At 36.7% G+C, this 19,306-nt stretch overlaps 1 protein-coding gene across 2 annotated transcripts in view; it reads right to left on the bottom strand.

The window, feature by feature from the left end:
* Positions 1-19,306, bottom strand: part of LOC579710 (probable ATP-dependent RNA helicase DDX46) — a 34,434-nt gene that overhangs the window by 9,405 nt on the left and 5,723 nt on the right. The window contains exons 4-16 of one of the 2 annotated variants that reach the window (XM_030979884.1): positions 18,875-19,073; positions 17,919-18,146; positions 17,029-17,286; positions 15,511-15,633; positions 14,345-14,513; positions 11,337-11,457; positions 9,856-10,031; positions 8,162-8,283; positions 5,597-5,675; positions 3,407-3,489; positions 2,303-2,467; positions 1,127-1,321; positions 346-479 (exon numbers count right to left, since the gene is read on the bottom strand). In XM_030979884.1, coding sequence (XP_030835744.1) covers positions 346-479; positions 1,127-1,321; positions 2,303-2,467; positions 3,407-3,489; positions 5,597-5,675; positions 8,162-8,283; positions 9,856-10,031; positions 11,337-11,457; positions 14,345-14,513; positions 15,511-15,633; positions 17,029-17,286; positions 17,919-18,146; positions 18,875-19,073 — 2,052 coding nt within the window. The remainder of the gene's footprint in view (positions 1-345; positions 480-1,126; positions 1,322-2,302; positions 2,468-3,406; positions 3,490-5,596; positions 5,676-8,161; positions 8,284-9,855; positions 10,032-11,336; positions 11,458-14,344; positions 14,514-15,510; positions 15,634-17,028; positions 17,287-17,918; positions 18,147-18,874; positions 19,074-19,306) is intronic. The other variant, XM_030979885.1, reaches the window with a different exon arrangement.

The raw sequence follows: 19,306 nt of genomic DNA, 5'->3' as shown, positions 1-19,306 counted from the left end.
TTCAGTTCAACTTAATCCAATCAAACCCAATATAATTCCAGTAATTCAATCATTCATGAACCAACACTATAGAAACCAATGAAACCTAACTCACTAACCCAACCTAATCTGACTTAAATGTAATCAATTTCAGTCCAATCTAATCCAATCCAACCCAATATAATTCCAGTCATTCAATCATTCTTGAACCAACAATGATTGGGGCAATCCAACCAGACACAATCTAATATCTAATCCAATCCAATCCCAATTCAAGCTAATCCAATTTGATCCAATCTAATATGGTGTCTTTCAGTCCAAATCAATATCATTCCATCCAAGTAAAAGAATTTCCATCATTCTTACCCAACTCTGTGCACGTAATCCTCGTAGTGGTTAGGACAATCATAGTTGATAACAAGGACAAGGTTCTTCACATCCAAGCCTCTGGCTGCCACAGAGGTTGCAACCAGGATCTTCACATTAGCAGCTTTGAAATCCTGAATATAAGGCAGTAACAAGGTGGACATTATTCACTGCCACTGCACTAATGTCCTTTGGCAAGACATTGATCTGCATTTGTCACACTCAGCCCAGGTGATGTAAATGGGTACCTGGCAGGAATTAGTTCCTTGAAATGCTACAGCGCCGTAATGGCAGCCGTGCCAAAGCCAGGGTAATAATCTCCCTCTGGCCCTCAGAATAGTTTACTAGATCGATGGCACATTACAAATGCTGGCATATTAGTATTATCATACATGTAGCTCAACTATGCACAACACTATGATATCACCAAGATTAAAGTGTCAAAATCATAGTGAAATAAGTAACTCAGAGAAAGAAAAAAATCAAATGGTCTTGAGCAGTAGGTTCGCAGACTAATCTTTCTCAATTCAATCCAGTGCAACTCAACCCAACCTAACCTAATCTAATCTATTCTAAATAAACAGACCATCGGAGCAAAGTTTTAATGGTGTCCGTCGTACCGATCTATACCACCATGCAGGGCTAGGCAAGGATAGGACACCTTCATGAGGTCTTTGAGCAGCAGATCTGCAAGACTTCTCTCTCTTACCAAGTCAACCCATCCTAACCCAATTCAACCCAAACAACTCTAAACTACTAGGTTCTAAAGCAAATTAATTACCTGAATGATGGAGTCTCTGTCGTACTGATCTATACCTCCATGAAGAGCGAGACAAGGGTAAGATGCCTTCATGAGGTCTTTGAGTAGCAGATCTGCAGACTCTTGCTTCTCCACAAAGACTAGGATCTGGCCTTCATCATAGTAACCCAAAAGCTCAAGTAGCTTCAGGAACTTCTGATCCTCCTCCAGAATCATCTGCAAGATACAGGATGAGAAAATAAAAATTTATTGCAATAAATGCCATTTCAATGTTATGATCATAAAAATCACCATCATAAAAAATAAAAATAAAAATTGCCATCATAAAAAATACAAGCACTAGTATCTTCTCAATCGTAATCAATACTTATAACCATACGAATAAACCCACTATTTTACCAATAACATCTCCATCTCAGTTATTACCAACTCCACTATAAACCCTCACCGGTTCCTCAATCACTTATAGAATGTAGAGAAATGGTCATAAAATTACTTTGTAAAAAGGAACACTCCAGATTTTATCATAAATAGTTTATCAAGTAGAATGGCATATGAAGTTTATGGCATCATAAATATTTTAATAAATTGACTGAATCTAGATGAATGGGACAGCACAAACATTTGGCATCAGAGTTTTGTATAAATGTGTAAGCTATTTTTAGTCATATCTGAAATATCACACCACTTCAAGGGCAAGCCTTTTAAAGGTAAAGACCAGTATTGGAAAAGCCCCAATTTCAAAAAATGAAATGGAAGCTCTTATTACCAATCATGTGAAAGAATATGTTTTGATTTATACATGATGATAACAATTTTGCCGGGAAACCGCCTACTAATTGATATATTTGGTAAATTAGTTTATCTATTGGTGTGAGAGAGATAAAAACGCATGTGTCGCTCACGTGTGCGTAGTCCCATATACATCTTTCTGTGTACAGTGCTTGTAACTTTATGAAGACTGGGCCAAATTTCTTATCATTTTGATGATTCCAGAACCTTGCAGTACATCTATGCTAGATGATCAACCTTTTCTGATCGATTTCACAATGCAATCGCATGACCATAACTGGTCTTTATCTTTAATGGGATATGCTGATCTGATGTTCTTCCACACTGGAATATAAATGATGACAAAACACACAAATTATTTTTCACTTTAACAAGAACTCCAACTTCTTCCTAAATCTGACTTACAGCATGTTGAGTGACGTCGGAGCACACCACACTACGACCTCCAACTTGGACTTCAATAGGCTTGGTCAAGATCTTCCTGGCTAAGGCCTCCATCTGTCTGGGAAACGTGGCTGAGAACAGAACCGTCTGTCTATCAGGGCGGATGTTCTCTACAATCTTCATCACCTGGTGGATTGGAAGAAAAATTCAAAGGCTTATCATTGAACTCTACATGTAAAAGCACCTTCTTACAAGTTTGACAATTGTTTAAAACTTCTTGTGATGATAATGTGCCTTCAAAAACAAACATGAACATTCTTCACGTTTCTCAAATTTCCACTTCTTAAACCAGAATTAAAAAAGAACCTAATATCATAAGCTTTATAACTCTTAATTATTCACTTATTCTATTATCATCAGAAGCGGATCTAGAGGGGGGTTGGGGGGGTTGCAACCCCCCCCCCTTGGGCGGCCCCCAAAAAAAAAAAAAAAAAAAAAAAGGAAAAAAAAAGAAAAAAAGAAAGAAAAAAAGAAAGAAAAAAAGAAAGAAAAAAGAACGCACGCTGGAGAGAAACCCTTTCAAGTGCAAATATTGTGAGAAGATATTCAACTCATCTGGTAACTTAACCAAACACATGATAACTCTGGATATAACTATGTATTAAACTGTTACTTGATTTAAAAAGACGTTATCATGCACTGCTTTTTATGGTCTCCATTGTGTTAATAGATGCCAGGAAAACATCACTTACGGGGTTCAAATAAACACCCCCCAAAAAATCGGCTCGCCGCTTCGCGGCTCGTGGACGATGCTCCGCATCGTCATTATTTTGGTCAAACCCCCCCCTTAGCAAAAAGCTAGATCCGCCCCTGATCATTTATGTTATAAATGTACATGATTCCTTATATGACATTTTGTTAAACTTGCTTTAAACTGTGATGTAAAGAATCACAGAAAATTGGAGTACCGTAATGTGCTTTTAGACTAACAACCATCTTAAAGTTTATTGATTGCGTAAATGGAAATAAATATTTGTTTCAATGTAAGAAAAACTAAACAATCCAAAGCAAAGGTTGTTATGCTCTTCACATAAAGCAATCAGTGGTCTAGTGGTTTTGATTTACCTGGGGTTCAAAACCCATGTCAAACATTCTATCAGCTTCATCCAAGACAAGGTATGTACATCGACGAAGATTTGTGACGCGACCTGCAAATATTTACAGATGTCAAAGATAGAAATGAAAGAGAATGGAAAAGAATTAGCATGGCCTGAAATAATATATTTCTACAAGCTTTTACAATAACTAATAGTCATATTTGTAACAAATATTATTTATCATTCCTCAGTATTGAATGTGGACATGTCTAATCTTAGGCTAGTGTCAAATTTTAGAGTAGTTTTGTTGCTCTATATTGGGACATATAAATACTTTACAAACAAACATTAGATATATTAAATATCTTAAAGTCTAGACATCACATTTTCCATGTTGAAGTTTTACCAACAAATCTACTTATTTGAATAAAATGCTATAATGCTCAATATCATAAATAGTTGCTTCACTAGTGAGAATACACTCAAGCATAAGGAAACTGAAATGCCATCTAATTCAACCCAGTCATTCTTAATCAGCGTACTTCACAATTATCATAATTCTAAGGGTTCAGTGCTCCACCCAAAGGGTCACATGACCAAAGAGCTCCTCCGATGATCTATTCCTCTGCGTCTGAGTGCCCTTTGGCACCCGACCTTTGACCCTTAAAAGCAGCTGCATCATCAATGTCATCATCACCATCATCTAGAGTTCAGGGAGGGAAACGCAAGAGAAACATTACTCCTCGCATGTGTGGATAATTCAACCTTAAAATTTAAAAACCAAGAACATCTTCTCTTTTCTTGAGTTACATACCAAAAAAGTTAATTTTCCAATCATATATCACACCTTCAGTGGATTAATCAACCACCTTTAAATAAAAACAAAGATCATCTTTTTCCTTGCATTACATACAAAGGTTATGTTCCAAATAAAAAAATATACCTAAATGTTCCCAGGTTATCAATCAACTTACATGTATATCATGGGAACCTTTATAAATAATAGACAGATCTCAAATTCAATTTAGGAAGAAAATCATCGTGGTCTAGTATTGGAACTCTAATGTAGAATTTTGATGTAATGCCTATATGGCGTAATATGTTACAAAATGGATTTTTAAGATGACAAAATGTCTTGATGACTGCTCCATTACTCTTACTCCAGTGCTGAAATGAAAACAATATTTCATTAATAAGGTGTCATTGTAAACTCTTGTACATTGCAAAAAGATTTAAAAATACAGATTTCATTTACCCAATTCACATTTTACTACCTCTGTCATACTGACAAGAATAATACTAGACAAACAACAGTCAAAATAAAACATCTCGATACTCTCTCAATGGCCGAAATGGGTCTGATTTGAGTCGGTTTGGCGGTGTGACTGATATAAGACACACTACATCTTATAATACAAAGCAAACAATTGTAAGCCTTTAAGAGAACTAAAACATGATTACTGGTTCTTATCAATCTAATAACTATGGATGCTTATTGAACATGTGTCTAGCTACAATGTCTAGCATCACAATGTCTTTTCCCTACTAAATGTTACAGACCTTTATATGATGCAACTATGCATGTGAACCCAACAAAATTTTCTTTGTCTCTGTTTTACTTACTATTCAGAGTTAATTAACATATTATACTTGGAAATTATAAATATGTACAAGTGTAAAAACCAAATCTGATCATGATAGTTACACAGCAGTATGATATCTATGTATTGACAGGTGAGTTCCCCTATACAAAAATTGCGTTACCAGTCTTGGAACTGATAAGAATGCTTACAATATACCATATTTCATATCTTTAAACATACAACACTCCAGCAATAAACCATCATGAGACAAAATGTAAATAACCAATTTCTGTCTATACTATTCAGTTTATTGTTGAAATGTGTAAAAGTAATAAACATCAAAAGTTGATGCAAATTTATTTGTCTTCAACAACTTACATGTACATGTATTTTTAGAGTACAATAATTCCCTATGGGGACCTTATGTGAGGATTACCAATGATATGACGAAATGCTATTCATACATGAAACATGTCATTACTGAGAGATATGGTACCATTCTGCCAACCTACCATTATTAGAGTACACTCACTCCCTATGAGGACCTTATGTGAGGGTTACCAATGATTTGACAAAATGCTATTCATACATTATATGTCATTACTGAGAGATATGGTACCATTCTGCCAACCTACCATTATTAGCTCCCAGCATGTCTATCATCCTCCCCGGTGTACACACAATGATCTCTGCTCCACGTTTCAACTCTGCAATCTAGTCAGGAGGAAGAAGAAAGAAAAAACAGTGATATCGATGAGTTCATCCATCGGAAGGACACTTTACATTATGTCTCAAATTTCCTCTCATTCATTCATTCATTTTATTTCCAATTCTCGATAAAAATAAATTCAACAATATATTATACATACGAGACCATATATATAAACAATACAAAGAATATGGAGGAGCCAGAAGAGGCCAATAGCCTTTCAAAGGCTGGGCTCCAATGATCATTATACAAAGTAAAGAGAAAAGAGAAAAGAAAGGGTTGGTAGTCCATTTCAACAGATCTATGAATGGGACTTCACTGGAAGAACCTGCCTTTTTCAAAAAGTTTTGATAACGAGCATGGTGCCAAATAATTCCTGTAAATCATCACGATCATCATCATAAGCTGCATTTACACTGCAACCAAAATCATTGATTTTTATCACATTCTGGTGTTTTGCCGGTAGTTGCAATAGGAATAGCAACTACCGTCACACAGGATGAAAAAAAGAAATTGAAAAATCCACCGCTGGAGTGTGGTTTTTTAAATAGCTGCCAAAGTTTCACTGCTTTTTGCAGTGTAATTGCAAACTTTGGTCAGATACCAATTTTTGCTCATGTGACTCTTCTCTCTTCCATACTAATGCATGCAGGGCATAGCTCAGTCGCACATGCGCACTACTCACCCCGAAATCAGTATGAGCAAACTTCCTCGTTTTTTAATGGATTTTTACAGTAGTGTAAATGGAATTCCAAAAATTTAAAGATTTTTCAAAATGGTGTTTGGGATGAATAAATGGGCATAAAATCACCATCAGCATCATCATCAACTACACAAAGGAAAATCTAATGGACATGTACATTGTCCTAAACTTTACCAACCACATAAAAGATACCTGATCATTGTATTACGCTGATTACTATAGCATACCTGCCAACATTTGAAAAATAAGAATTAGGAATTTTTAGCACGGTATGCCCTTGAAAATAAGAAATCGCACTTGCAGCAGCAGTGTTACTGGTAATAAGCGGTAAATCTGTACCAGAAAGCAAATACAAACTCGCTGTTCAATCATGCAGTCATTCAACGCATGCATTACGTTAACTCTCAAATCGCGGCACAACCAAAAAAAAATATTTTTTTTTAAAAATCAGAATTTAAAACAAGGGAAACGCTCTCGGCGGTCTCGCCTGCATAACGCAATTCAATATGATTAACCAGAACGTCAATGATGTAGTGCTCATCCGCATCTCGCAACAACAAATATCTTAAATTTTAAGTGGTACACTTTTGAACTGGTCAAAAAATAAAAATTTGATGCCCTGGAAGGGACATAATTTCATTTCATTTGCATAAAGTACCATAAATAATCAATGGAGCAAAATCTCACAATTCTGTGTAGAAGTTTAGTGTTCCAAATTTAGCTTTACCAAATAAGGCAAACCAAATCAAAATCGGTCAAGAAATGAGGGAAAAGAAGCAATTTTTGTTATTTTTGGAATAAATTTGCATAAATTACCATAATTAATTAATGGAGAACAATTTCAAAATTCTGTGTAGAAGTTTAGTGTACCAAAGTTAGCTCTACTAAATAAAGCAAACCAAATCAAAATCAGTCGAGAAATGAAGGAGAGGAAGCCTTTTTTGTGATTTCGAATAAATTTGCATAAATTAGCATAGATAATGAATTTCACGATTCAGTGTAGAAATTTTAAATCCCCCTCCTAGCCCTATCATATGAAACAATCAGAATCAAAATCGGTTGAAAAATAACGAAGAAGAAGCATTTTGAAAATCTTGATGTTGATGCCACAACAAAGTCTAAGTTTGTTGACCTTAAATGACCTTTGACCTTAACTTAGTGACCTGAAATTCTACTCACATGATTGGGGAGACTTGATAACCCTATAGTCTAAGTTTCATTGACTAAGAACTTATACTTTCAAAATTATATCAAAAATTCAAAAACTTAACCTTAGGTTAAGTTTGCGATGATGATGCTACAACATAGTCCAAGTCTGTTGACCTGAAATGACCTTTGACCTTGACTTTGTGATCTGAAATTCTACTCACATGATTATAGTCAAAGTTTCATTGACTAAGAACCTATACTTAAAACTTAACCTTAGGTTAAGTTTTTGATGTTGACGCCGCCGCCGCCGCCGTCGCTGTCACCGTCACCGGAAAAGCGGCGCCTATGTCTCGCTTTTTGCTACGCAGGCGAGACAAAAATCAGAATATTCTGAATTTTCAGGTCCTAAAGATCCAGAAAATCTGAATATTACAGATTATTCTGAAGGGCTGGCAGGTATGCTATAGTTGGGATTAGTCCTCATATCAAGGATAATTATAGTTCCAATGTAACATACATGTATGGTAAACTGAATGGCCATTTACCTAGGACTTGCCCACAACTATACACGTATTGCTTTTCCTTTTCGAAACATTCAGGTGAATTTTGCTTGAGTCTAGCACTTCATTCATACTGTACCTGTTCACTGATGCCTGTGCCTCCGTACACGCATACCGCCCTCAGTCCCATCGATTTGGTGAACTTCTTGCACTCCTTGAAAATTTGCATGGCTAATTCTCTGGTAGGAGTCATTATCAAAGCTAAAATGTGTTGAAAAACAAGAAAAGGTCATAGTATTGACAACTCTTGGATGACAAGATACATGTTTAATGAAAGAGATATGGGTGTCAAAGAAACATAAGTACAAAAAGGTGGTATGCAGACTTCAAGCTAATCTTGAATTCTAAGTATACGCAGGTTCTCTAATGACGGGTGACCTTTATACAAAAGTGGTCACTATGACAGTTTAAATGAAGTGCACTCTGCCACTCGTTTGTTCGTGTCTCCTTAGATCAAGATTAATGTATCTTGATCTTCGGAGTAGTTGCTACAACCGGCCGTGTCAGACATGTTGCCCCGGGGTGCAAGATAGGACTCTTGTAGCGTGCCCCCATTTAAAACAATTATACAATAACAATTAATATTACATTTAATTAATAGTATGAAACTATTAAAATTACTCTCATGTTACGGGGAAAAAAAATTATATATATATTAAAAATCAATTGATTTGGTCGATCAAGTTCGATGGCACAAACACGGCACTACTGGACAGAGATCCTAATAATTACAGAGCTTGGTCTTGTTGCTCTGTTCGTCACTTGAACAGGAAATTAGAAGAAGTTCCTTATGTGAATGCCACCCTATGGAAGTTAAGAACCTACTGCACTCTTTGAAGAGAGAAGGGAGAAACCTCAGGGTATAGGTACACATGCACTTTCAAATCCTATACGTCATTTGAGACCATTGGGGGGGGGGGTTGTTTCACAAAGATTCCAAGTCAAACTTAACTATGGAGAGCCATTTGTAGCCTTAAAATAAAATATATTCAAAAAGCAAAAATTCAAGTATTTTAGACTTTTCATAAATTCCACATCAAGAATATGAAATCTCATATGAATGAATTTATCAACATTTTATGCCTTTTAAAATATCTTTTACAAAATATTTCAAAGATGCTTACAGCTTTCCATAATTGTTAAGCCCAACTTAGAGTTAAGCTCGACCTAGGATCTTTGTGAAACACCCCCCAGAAGGTCATAACAGAGTAGGTTTATGGCTATAAAGGCTTGATTTATCCCTTCAGCAAAAGGTGAAACCAAATTATCCACCCGTTGAAGAGTATTAGGCTCGTTCAGATATGACACGGTAAACCCAAGGAAAAGGCACTACATCTTGTTTAAATGTAAATGAATGGCAACTGCGTGCAACAAACCACTTGAGTGTAATCAGTGAGCTCTGCATTTATAAGATACAGAATGTGAAGCATATTACACTTACATTATCATAAAAACCTGCCGAGTCTTGCTGCGTCATCGCTTGGGTTGGAGCTTATAAAAATGTGTCATTTTGAGGGTTCAGTGACACAAAGAAGTAACTACATATTTTGCCGAAATGAGTATTTGATATCAGAATGTTCAGAAAAATGTGGGCTTTCCAGGAAACACAGAGACTTAACTCGACCCAACACCCCATTGAAGTCAATGGTTAGTGAAACATAGACTTAACTCCTTAAGGCCCAATGTGCTCAGTAACACATAAACCACTTTTTCTCAAAATGGCCAAAAAAGAGTTATGTCTTTGTGTCACTGACCCCTCGAATTGTAACTTACTAATAGGTCCATCCTCTGCCTCCAGAGGATCTTGATCCATGATGTGTCTGAACATGGGTAGGAGGAAGGCCATCGTCTTCCCACTCCCCGTCTTGGCGATACCAATGAGGTCACGCCCAGACATGATGGCTGGGATGGCTTGGCACTGGATGGGAGTCGGCTTCTCGTAGTTATTCCTGATAATTATATGCAAGCGAATGAAAATATCACAGAAAAATAAGGGAAACCCAGGTGATGTAAATGGGTACCTGACAGGAATTAATTCTTTGAAATGCTACAGCGCCGTAATGGCAGCACAACTAAGGCCGGGGTAATAATTTCCAAGTTTGGCAGCGCTTAGTGATTGTAATAAGAGTTATACATGTATAAAAACTGAGTATTTTTATCATTATTATTAAGCTACATGTATGCCCAGACGATGTGTGTCTGAACAGGTTGTGTATCTGGACAGCTGATTTAAAAACAGCACTTTGAAGAAGTTTCATAAATCTTCTACAACTTTTGTTGGGCAATATTAAAAAGGACAAATATTCGTACAGGTTAGTATGATGACGAAAGCCTCTGTGGCTCAGGACAATTACCCCCTGAATGTTAGACATGTATACCTGCATTCTGAACAGCTTGGCTGAATGAATAATTAATAAGGTACTTAGTCTAGCAAGCCTCTACATGTAAAGAGAACTTGATAAGAGAAATGAATAATAACTAGATTCCAGTGTACTAAAATATTCTTACCACCAGATACAATCTAACAAGGCTAAAGGCCCCATGTCCCTTTTGCAGACTGCACCAAATTCACTAACGCTTTGCCTAAATCACATGGATGTCATGTAGGTCCTGTCTCTGAAATTTAACAGTGATCTAGTTTTCAAATGAAGCATGGAAAACTGACATTTTCATAGGCTTCCTGTCAAACCCAGTTCTTCTATTTTTTCTTTGAATATGGCATACAAAAGGCTACCCATGGTTTATATTTCTTACAATGGATTAATCAAAATATTTTGTGTTCAAATGACACTGAAAATAAGTTCCATATGGATATTTTGTTCCCAACTGTAAACAAGATTGCACCCATGCAGTAACAAGGGTCTGAAACCACCTGACATAGTTTTCTACGGTTAGATGAAAAATCTCATCTCGGAAGCAAATTGAATGATATTTTCACAAAGACTGCTTTGATCGGCCTAATACTTTATAGGTACAGTCAAACCTGTCTATAGCGACCACCCAAGGGAAACACACAAAGTGGCCTTTGTAGACAGGTGCATCTTTGTAGACAGGTTCCTTTAGTACATGATTCAATGAGAAACCATTTTCAAGAGAAACAACAAATGTGGCCATTGTAGACAGGTGGTCACTAAAGCAGGTTTGACTGTACTTTAGAAACTGCATTTTCCAGAAAATAGTAAAGTATTTGGAGCAACTCCAGATTTTCTTAAGCATAAGGGGCACACTGTCTTAGAGCTGAAGGAACAACTTACTTCTTTAGGATTGTTAGAACTCTCATAGACACGCCACACTGCACCCATGAGTCTACAGGTTTGGGGCATCCTTTACCACGCACCTTAACACCTTCCAGATCTGAACGTCTCTTGTCAACCTCTGTGTAAATACAAAGAAGAGTCCTTTTAAAGTCACATTTTTATATGATATAATATTCAATTTAATCTAGTGCTTCCAGTCAGCGACAATCTGGCAATATTTTATGTTGCACATTGCTAGGTCGGACAATCCTTGAGCTATTCGACCTGTCAACGGCAGATTGATGTGCAGAATTTGATGCACGCTGATGATGGTCTAGTACATAATTTATACTGGGAATCTCACTCAACAAGCCTAGCTTTTCTGAGATTCCCTTTTTTACCCTTTCAATTAAATCAAGAATTATAAAATACTTTGTCTTATTCTCAACTTAAATGTTCTCTGTAAACTTATTCTATTACGTACATAATTATCAGTATTTCGTTACTTGTATAATTCATTTGTTCTATTATATATTGTATTACTGTATGGTTTACATATGTCATTTAATCTTGTGGATATTTGAGTGGAAAAATAAATCAAATCAAATCAAATCAAATGAACTTCTCAGAGTTAAACTCAAAGATAAATTTGAAGCGTATCCATGGCAGACCAAACGGCACGTCAATTGCCCAGTGTCGGGTTGACCAAAAGGTATGGCAGATCCCAAAAAATAGAAACTAAAGTCGTTGACTCTAAGTTGCAAAAGGCACAGCAACTTTTCCTGACAGCAGGCAGCTGGTCAGATATGTCTGGTCATGAGCTTGCGAAGCTCATCCTCGACAGTATTATTTCCATTGGCTCGGCAAATGGAAAACTCAACATGATACGAATCAGGCCAGGGCTTAATGCTAATTTCAGGCCCCTTTTTTCGGGTGAAACAGACAAGCAGGCTTCGGGCGTACTCTTCGGAGATATCCTTCCCCTTAGGTGCAAGGAATTGCATGATACGCAGAAGCTAGGTCTTGGGACACGTTCCCTCTTTTTCCAGCCATTGACACACAGATCTAAATCTGGCTCAAGAGGAGGTTACTCTGTAAAACGCTTCGTCCAGTACAACCCGGGATACAAGAACCAGAACAAAGAGGTCAATCTGATTTCCGTCCCCCAAACTTGCAACAGAAAAAATATCAAGGCCCCAAGAACAACGGATGGTCTACTGGACAACGCAGACCCAACTCCTAATGACAGCATTTCTTTTGAGAAACTAACTCTGAAACTTCTGATGCTCATCTCTGGTAGACGATCACAAACAATTGCTCATATCTTTACGCAAGACTGGAAAAACCATGGAAAAAACATGCTCTAGCCCTGATCTTTAAACTAGTAAACAATTTGCTTCCTAAGTCATTATGCAAACGCATTTCCCTAACAGAATACACTTACGGGCTCTGGAATTCTGATAATAAGCTCACTTTAGAAAAACCCAACACCAACTTTAAACAAGTGTGATTTATCTATTCAATTGTTCAATTATTCAACGCCTTATCTGGAAGAATTTTTCTGATGTCAAATACCTGGCAATTTGAACTGGAGGTAGACGCATTGTACTAGTCCATCACTCTCACCCTCTTCTTCTATCTCTCTTTTCTCACATTATCTCTTTATTTTTTAAATTCCCATTATACTCTTCCCCTATGCCCATTGATTCAAATGACACTTTTTATAACACTTGTCAATGTCTGTTGTTTGCATTTAATGTTAGCTTTTTACTTAATTTTGTTCTTCCTAATTTATTGATATGAAACTTTTTACATCATATAGCTTTATCCTTGTTATTTTTATTTGATGCGTTAGCTTTTTATTCAAGTTTGTTTTGTATACATGTATGTCATCTTTAAGTAGTTTTTCCTATTGTATTTATATTCAGTTTGGAGTCTATATGATCTGTTTTATGTTTTTTACACAAACTTGATGAAAAGCAGTCTTTTAAAGCTGATGTGAGTTTTACCGTGAATGAATACATTCAAATCAATTCAAGACTTTACTATATCAAGTTTGTCAGTTTCCTTTTACATCAAGCAGCTGATAAAAACCAGCACACCTAGTCAGCCGGCGCCTGTCATACAGCTACCGGACTATCCGGAGGACGAGCGGATATGTGTATATCTAAGTATATATCTGAGTATATCTAAAAAGGACATCGCACTGTAGACATAATAGTTGATACCTCTTTGTGTCCATTAATCGTCCTCATCGTAACGTTTCACTGCAAACTGTGAGCCGGTGGCTGAAAAAGATCATTCATCTTCGATGTTTAAGGGACATAGTACTCGTGCAGCATCGACCAACTACTGCCTTTCAAAATGGCACAGCGATTGACACTATTCTTCATACGGCAGTATGGAATTCTGTAAGAACATTTGCACATTTCTACAACAAACCTCTGAATTTGATGAGAAACTCAAGTGAAATTGCATCGTTTTTTTCTCGAACTCCAAGAATATTATTTACTCTGACAAGCTGGTCAGCATGTGCTTAGCCTACATGTTTATGCCAATTTTTTATTCATACATGTACTCTGTGATGAGGCGGAAAATAAGTGTGCCTTATACCCAGAGATTAATACGGTATGTAATGATTATCATGCTTATGTGCCATGTGAATGAAGTATTCTAATAACTACAGAATACAAGCAGGGGGAGGGGGGTGTTTCACAAAGATCCTTAGTTGAACTTATCTCTAAGTTGGACTTAAAAATTATGGAAAGCTGTTAGCATCTTTGAATATATTTTGTCAAATTTATTTTAAAAGGCATAAAATGTTAATTCAAATCATTCATATTTTCTATTATCAAGGAGATTTCATGTTCTTGATGTGAAATTTATGAAAAGTCTAAAATACTTGAATTTTTTTATTTGAATATATTTTATTTTTAAGGCTACAAATGGCTCTCCATAATATCTAAGTCCAACTAAGAGTTAAGGTCGGCTAAGGATCTTTGTGAAACACCCCCCTGGAAACTCACCTTCAGGGGTAAGACGAGCTAGCTCCGGCACCTCTACATAGAAGTCCTTCCTATAGGGTGGGTAATCAATCTTTGAATGATCAACCTTGGCCAGTTCTTTCTTCTTCTTCTGCTCCAGAGCTGCCATTGTGTCCATCAGATTACTCTCCTTCTCTTCTTCAGAAGAATACTGCCGTGGGATAGAAGGTCAAAGGTCAATATAATTACTTAGGTTACATGTACAGTCAGACACAGAGAAACACAAAAAGTGGCCTTTGTAGACAGGTTCCTTTAGTACATGATTCAATGAGAAAGCATCTTTAAGGGAAACAACAAATGTGGCCATTCTAGACAAGTGGTCTTTGTAGACAGGTGGTCACTAAAGCAGGTTTGACTGTACTATTGAAATTTTGTGGTTAAAATTGTGCTAAAACATATTAATTTAAAGGTAATACAAAGTTTTGGTATGGGGTCATGAATTTGGTTCAATGAACATATTTGAAGCATATGCGGTCCTACAATATTCAGAGATCGTTGTCGTGGTTGAAATCGAGTCTAAAGTTATGAAATTGTAAATAATAAACTCTCATTAACTTTCTGCCATTCCGATATGTTTTTTCCTGTTGAGATGGGCCTGGATGTCATTTAGGGAAAAACATAATGTTGGCAGCTCTGTAGTACTTTTAAGGTTTAGCCATTTTAACCACATCAAGAGTAAAATTTCTTTACCACAATAAGGAATTATAATTTTGTTTTTCATAATGAACTTTAATTAAAAAACAAATCACCGCATTGCAAATTAAACCATTAGTTTGGTCATTTCTAATTCAAGAAGAAGAAAGACAAGTTATTTTCACTCAAAAATGAATTACCACATGGCAATGGTTAAAACACACACATCTCTAAAAGGGTTCAATTATTGTCAGGTTTATGCTTCATTTGTTATACCTTGTCTTTATAAGTGCATGGAATCAAACCTTTGACTAAATTTTAGTTTTTTAAACTTCCATTCTTCTAAGAATATCACAAATGACGATAACTGACACTATTCATTTACACAAGTCATGTAGTGGTTAATATTTTACAAAGTTATTTCACATTTTGAAAACTATGCACTTGATGTGTGCATATGCACCTAACGTTTCATTCACTTCAGACAACAAAGATTTGAATTGAATGTAACCTACCTCCATGGCATCTTGATCATTCTCCATGAGTTCACCTTTCTTTCCTGATGTCACGATGACCGGCATCGGCACCGGAACACTCTTCTTCTTCACCACTCCTGTCACGATGCTAAACTTAGGGGCCTAAGAAGAAATAGGGCCAAGGAGTTCATGAAGTCATTAGCACTCTTTATGAATGATAGATTGAGGAGGTGCAATAGCCCAGTTAGTAGAGCAGTGGTCTCATAATCCGGCGACCCGGGTTCGAAACCAGTGCCCTTTGGTAAGGCATTAATCCTCATTACCAGGTCCCTCTGAGAGGACCTAAAGCCGTCAGCCCTCTGGCTGCTTACTAACAAGCATTTATGCTTTCTTAGCAGCCACGTAAAATAACCACCACCACTACCACTACCATAGTGCAGTGAAAGAATGGTTTCAATCCACAGTGAGAGCAGAACATACATGGAACTGAATTAACTGTCAATTATATTGTAGCATACGTGGATATACATTTACTTGTAGCTATTCTCAATAAATTGGAATCCCATCTAAAAAGTATACCATGATTTCTGCTAGCAACCTCTATACAAGTCTCACAATAAACTTTGTTAATCATATAGACATGATCAAATTCTTTTTTTGAACACAGCCCTGTATAAAAGTGATACATGATGTTACTAATATTAATGTTTTAAAAGATCAAATAAACCATATTTCACACCTTTTTCTGATCATCTTAAAACTAGTCACAAGAATTTGAATAGATGTCCTTGATAGGTTCCAATGGACAATGCGCATTCACAATTCACAGATATTCACAATAGAAATAAACTGAAAGAAAAGATATTGAACATAAGTTGAATATAACTCTGACACCACACCAGTAACAAATAAATTATTCACTAAGAAATGCAATTCAGTTAAAGGACTTGTTTATTTTGTTTCTCTTGCTTTTACCCAAGCTTTTGATTAGATTGCCATATCAATTTAGAGCTATCTAAAGCTACATGTAAGGTACTTATCACTCCTGGGCCCGTCTTACAAAGAGTTGCGATTGATCCGAATCAATCCCAAGTTTGCAGTTTGCAGTCTCTTATGAACATACTTGCGATTGATATGTACTCTTTGAAATACGGGGCCCTGGGCCCTGATATGTATTTTTTAAAACCTGTACCTGGGGGGAGGGGGGAAGGGTGTTTCATAAAGCTGTTCGTAAAGTTACGCATGACTTTACGATGACTTAAATATGAAAAGCCAAATGGATTGCTCAATCATTAACTGCATTAACTAAAGTTGAACTGTGCAGATATAGATCAACATTCATATTATAACAAACATTTTTAATGCTAAGTATATTTTTTTGCCATAATTTAATTGAGGTTATTGGAAATATAGTCACACTTTGTTAAAACATCAGGGAAAACTTTGGGCATCCAATCTGGCACTTCATATACAAGTCGTTTGTAAAGTCATGCGTAACTTTACAAACAGCTTTATGAAACATCCCCCAGGCTTTTTTTGGATAGTGTGTTTTCTCACCTCTCCTCCTGTTCCGTTTCCAGGGGTAGGTTTGACTGCCTTCTCCACAGCTGGTGGCCCTTTCTTGTCCTTACTGCCAATCTTCTTAACCTCCGCATGAACACCCATCATGAAAGCATCCAGAGGGTCAACGTCGTCATCATCATCCTCCTCCGCCTCCATCTTCACCTCATCATCTTCCTTGTCATCATCCATCTTCTCACCACCATCCTTGCCTTCTTGACCACCGGGGCCCGGTTCCTTGGATTCTTTTGCTTCCTGTACGTAATTATACAATGAATTATTTAGTTCCAGCAATGAATACCAAATGAATTCTTACACAATTGAATAGAATTTTCACTGGCTCTTCAAGAATATAAGTAAATGACATCTGCCAAATGATTAAAAACAAGAAAAGTGTAATGGCAGAGTATGGAAGAAATATTTTGTGGGTATTTGTTAACATCATCATTTTTCTCATCACCTTCAAAACACTTCAATCAAAATCATTCCAGAAAGAACCTCCTCTAATTTAACTTAACATTTCCTATACATACCTGCAAAAACAAATCATCACTTTTACAGGGATTGTGGGTGTTCGTTTTTTTTTAGAACAAGTGAATTTTTCAATAACATCATTTCAAATTTACTCAAAGAATACCTCTTTGAGTAAAAAAAAATAAAGTACAGTATCTAGCTTCCAAACACCTGACTCAAGAAGAAAAAGTAATGTATTGAAAAGCATACGTAAATTCATTATCCTGTGCAACATCACATGTCTCAAAAAGTAATTAACTTCTAAGAGCCAGAAGGGTATAAACTCTGTGTTACAGTATATGAAATAACGCCCTTCTGGCTCCAAACAGTCTTATATGTAGACTTGAGTAAATAAAAGGGGGCAACACTTTCACCTTTGAACTTACATCCTCTTCCTCTGCCTCTGCTTCATCATCAGCATCATCATCATCCTCCAGACTCCACTTCTTGCCTGGCTTCTGGGGCGGGGCATCGGCCTTCTCCCCCTCTCCTTCCGTCTTTGATGGTCCTGCTGCCGCCTCCATGGTCTTCTTTCTCTCCATCCTCCATCTCTCAATCCGCTCACGTCTCTTCTGCATCTCCTCTTCAAGTCGTCTTTGCTCCTGCAATTATAATAATAATAATAATAGTGGTTTCTTGTATAGCGCTCATTTCTGTCAGATTTGACACTCCTGGCACTCTCGATTATTACCCTGGCTTTAGCACAGCTAGCATTTCAAGGGATTAATTCCTGCCAGGTACCCATTTACATCACCTGGGTGGAGTGTGGCAAATGTCGATCAATGTCTTGCCAAAGGGCATTAATGCCGCGGCGGGACTCGAACCGCGGACCTTGTGATCGACAGTCCGGTGACATATCCACTCGACCACGACACCTCTACATTATATATGCAGACATTGTAAATCTTCAACATACTGTGTGGTTTCCTAGAAATTGCAGAAGTTATCATATGAAGATCAAACTCAGAATATGTGGCACATGCACCATATTGAATAATACTTTGTAAATACTGCCGAGTCGAAATAGCTAACCATTCCAATATTCTTTAAAGCATAATTGTTTATGCTTTTGCAAATCATGTAACTGAAAAATTAGGAATGTTATTGTAAAGTTATAAACAAGTCTGTCCACTTTTCAAATGGTAGAAACGGTTAAAAAAAAATTAAAGTGGTATCGCATAGCCCTAGTAAATGCACACACAATGTACAGCAGTATTTCAACCACACTGCATTTGGGCCTCGTCCATCAAAATGAATCCAAAGTGAAGAAAATAGTTAGACACTCATACAAGCAATAGAGATCAATTTGGCATACATATGTCAATCTTACCAAGACTAAGCCTTTCTCCTCCTTGACCTCCTTAGTCTCCTCCTTTTCTTCCTTTATCTCTTGCTTCACCTCTACTTCCTTCTTCACCTCTGCCTCCGTCTTCACCTCCACTTTTACAGTCCCTTCAGTCTTAACAGCAGATGATGATGATGATGATCCTTTTGATTTGCTGTCCTTGTTTGGAGATCTCGAGCGAGACCTGAAAGAAATATTTATGTCTTTATTTTTAGATTCAAATAATTTTTTTTCCATAAACGTCTAAACGCAGATTGTGATATCTCTGGGTGCTATATAAAAGAAGTACCATGTCTCTTGTGAAAGACAACATTTTTACCACTTTTATATCTTTGTATCCAAAATGTGGGATTTTTTTCTGTTAAAGAGCATTACCGGTAATCATTTTTTTTGCGAAGAAAATGAAATGTGGAAGAA

This window comes from Strongylocentrotus purpuratus, unplaced genomic scaffold (assembly GCF_000002235.5).
Source record: "Strongylocentrotus purpuratus isolate Spur 01 unplaced genomic scaffold, Spur_5.0 spur5_scaffold_10, whole genome shotgun sequence".
Classification (NCBI taxonomy): domain Eukaryota; kingdom Metazoa; phylum Echinodermata; class Echinoidea; order Camarodonta; family Strongylocentrotidae; genus Strongylocentrotus; species Strongylocentrotus purpuratus.
The sequence above is the reverse complement of the archived record's forward strand: the minus strand, read 5'-3'. Positions and strand labels throughout refer to the sequence as shown.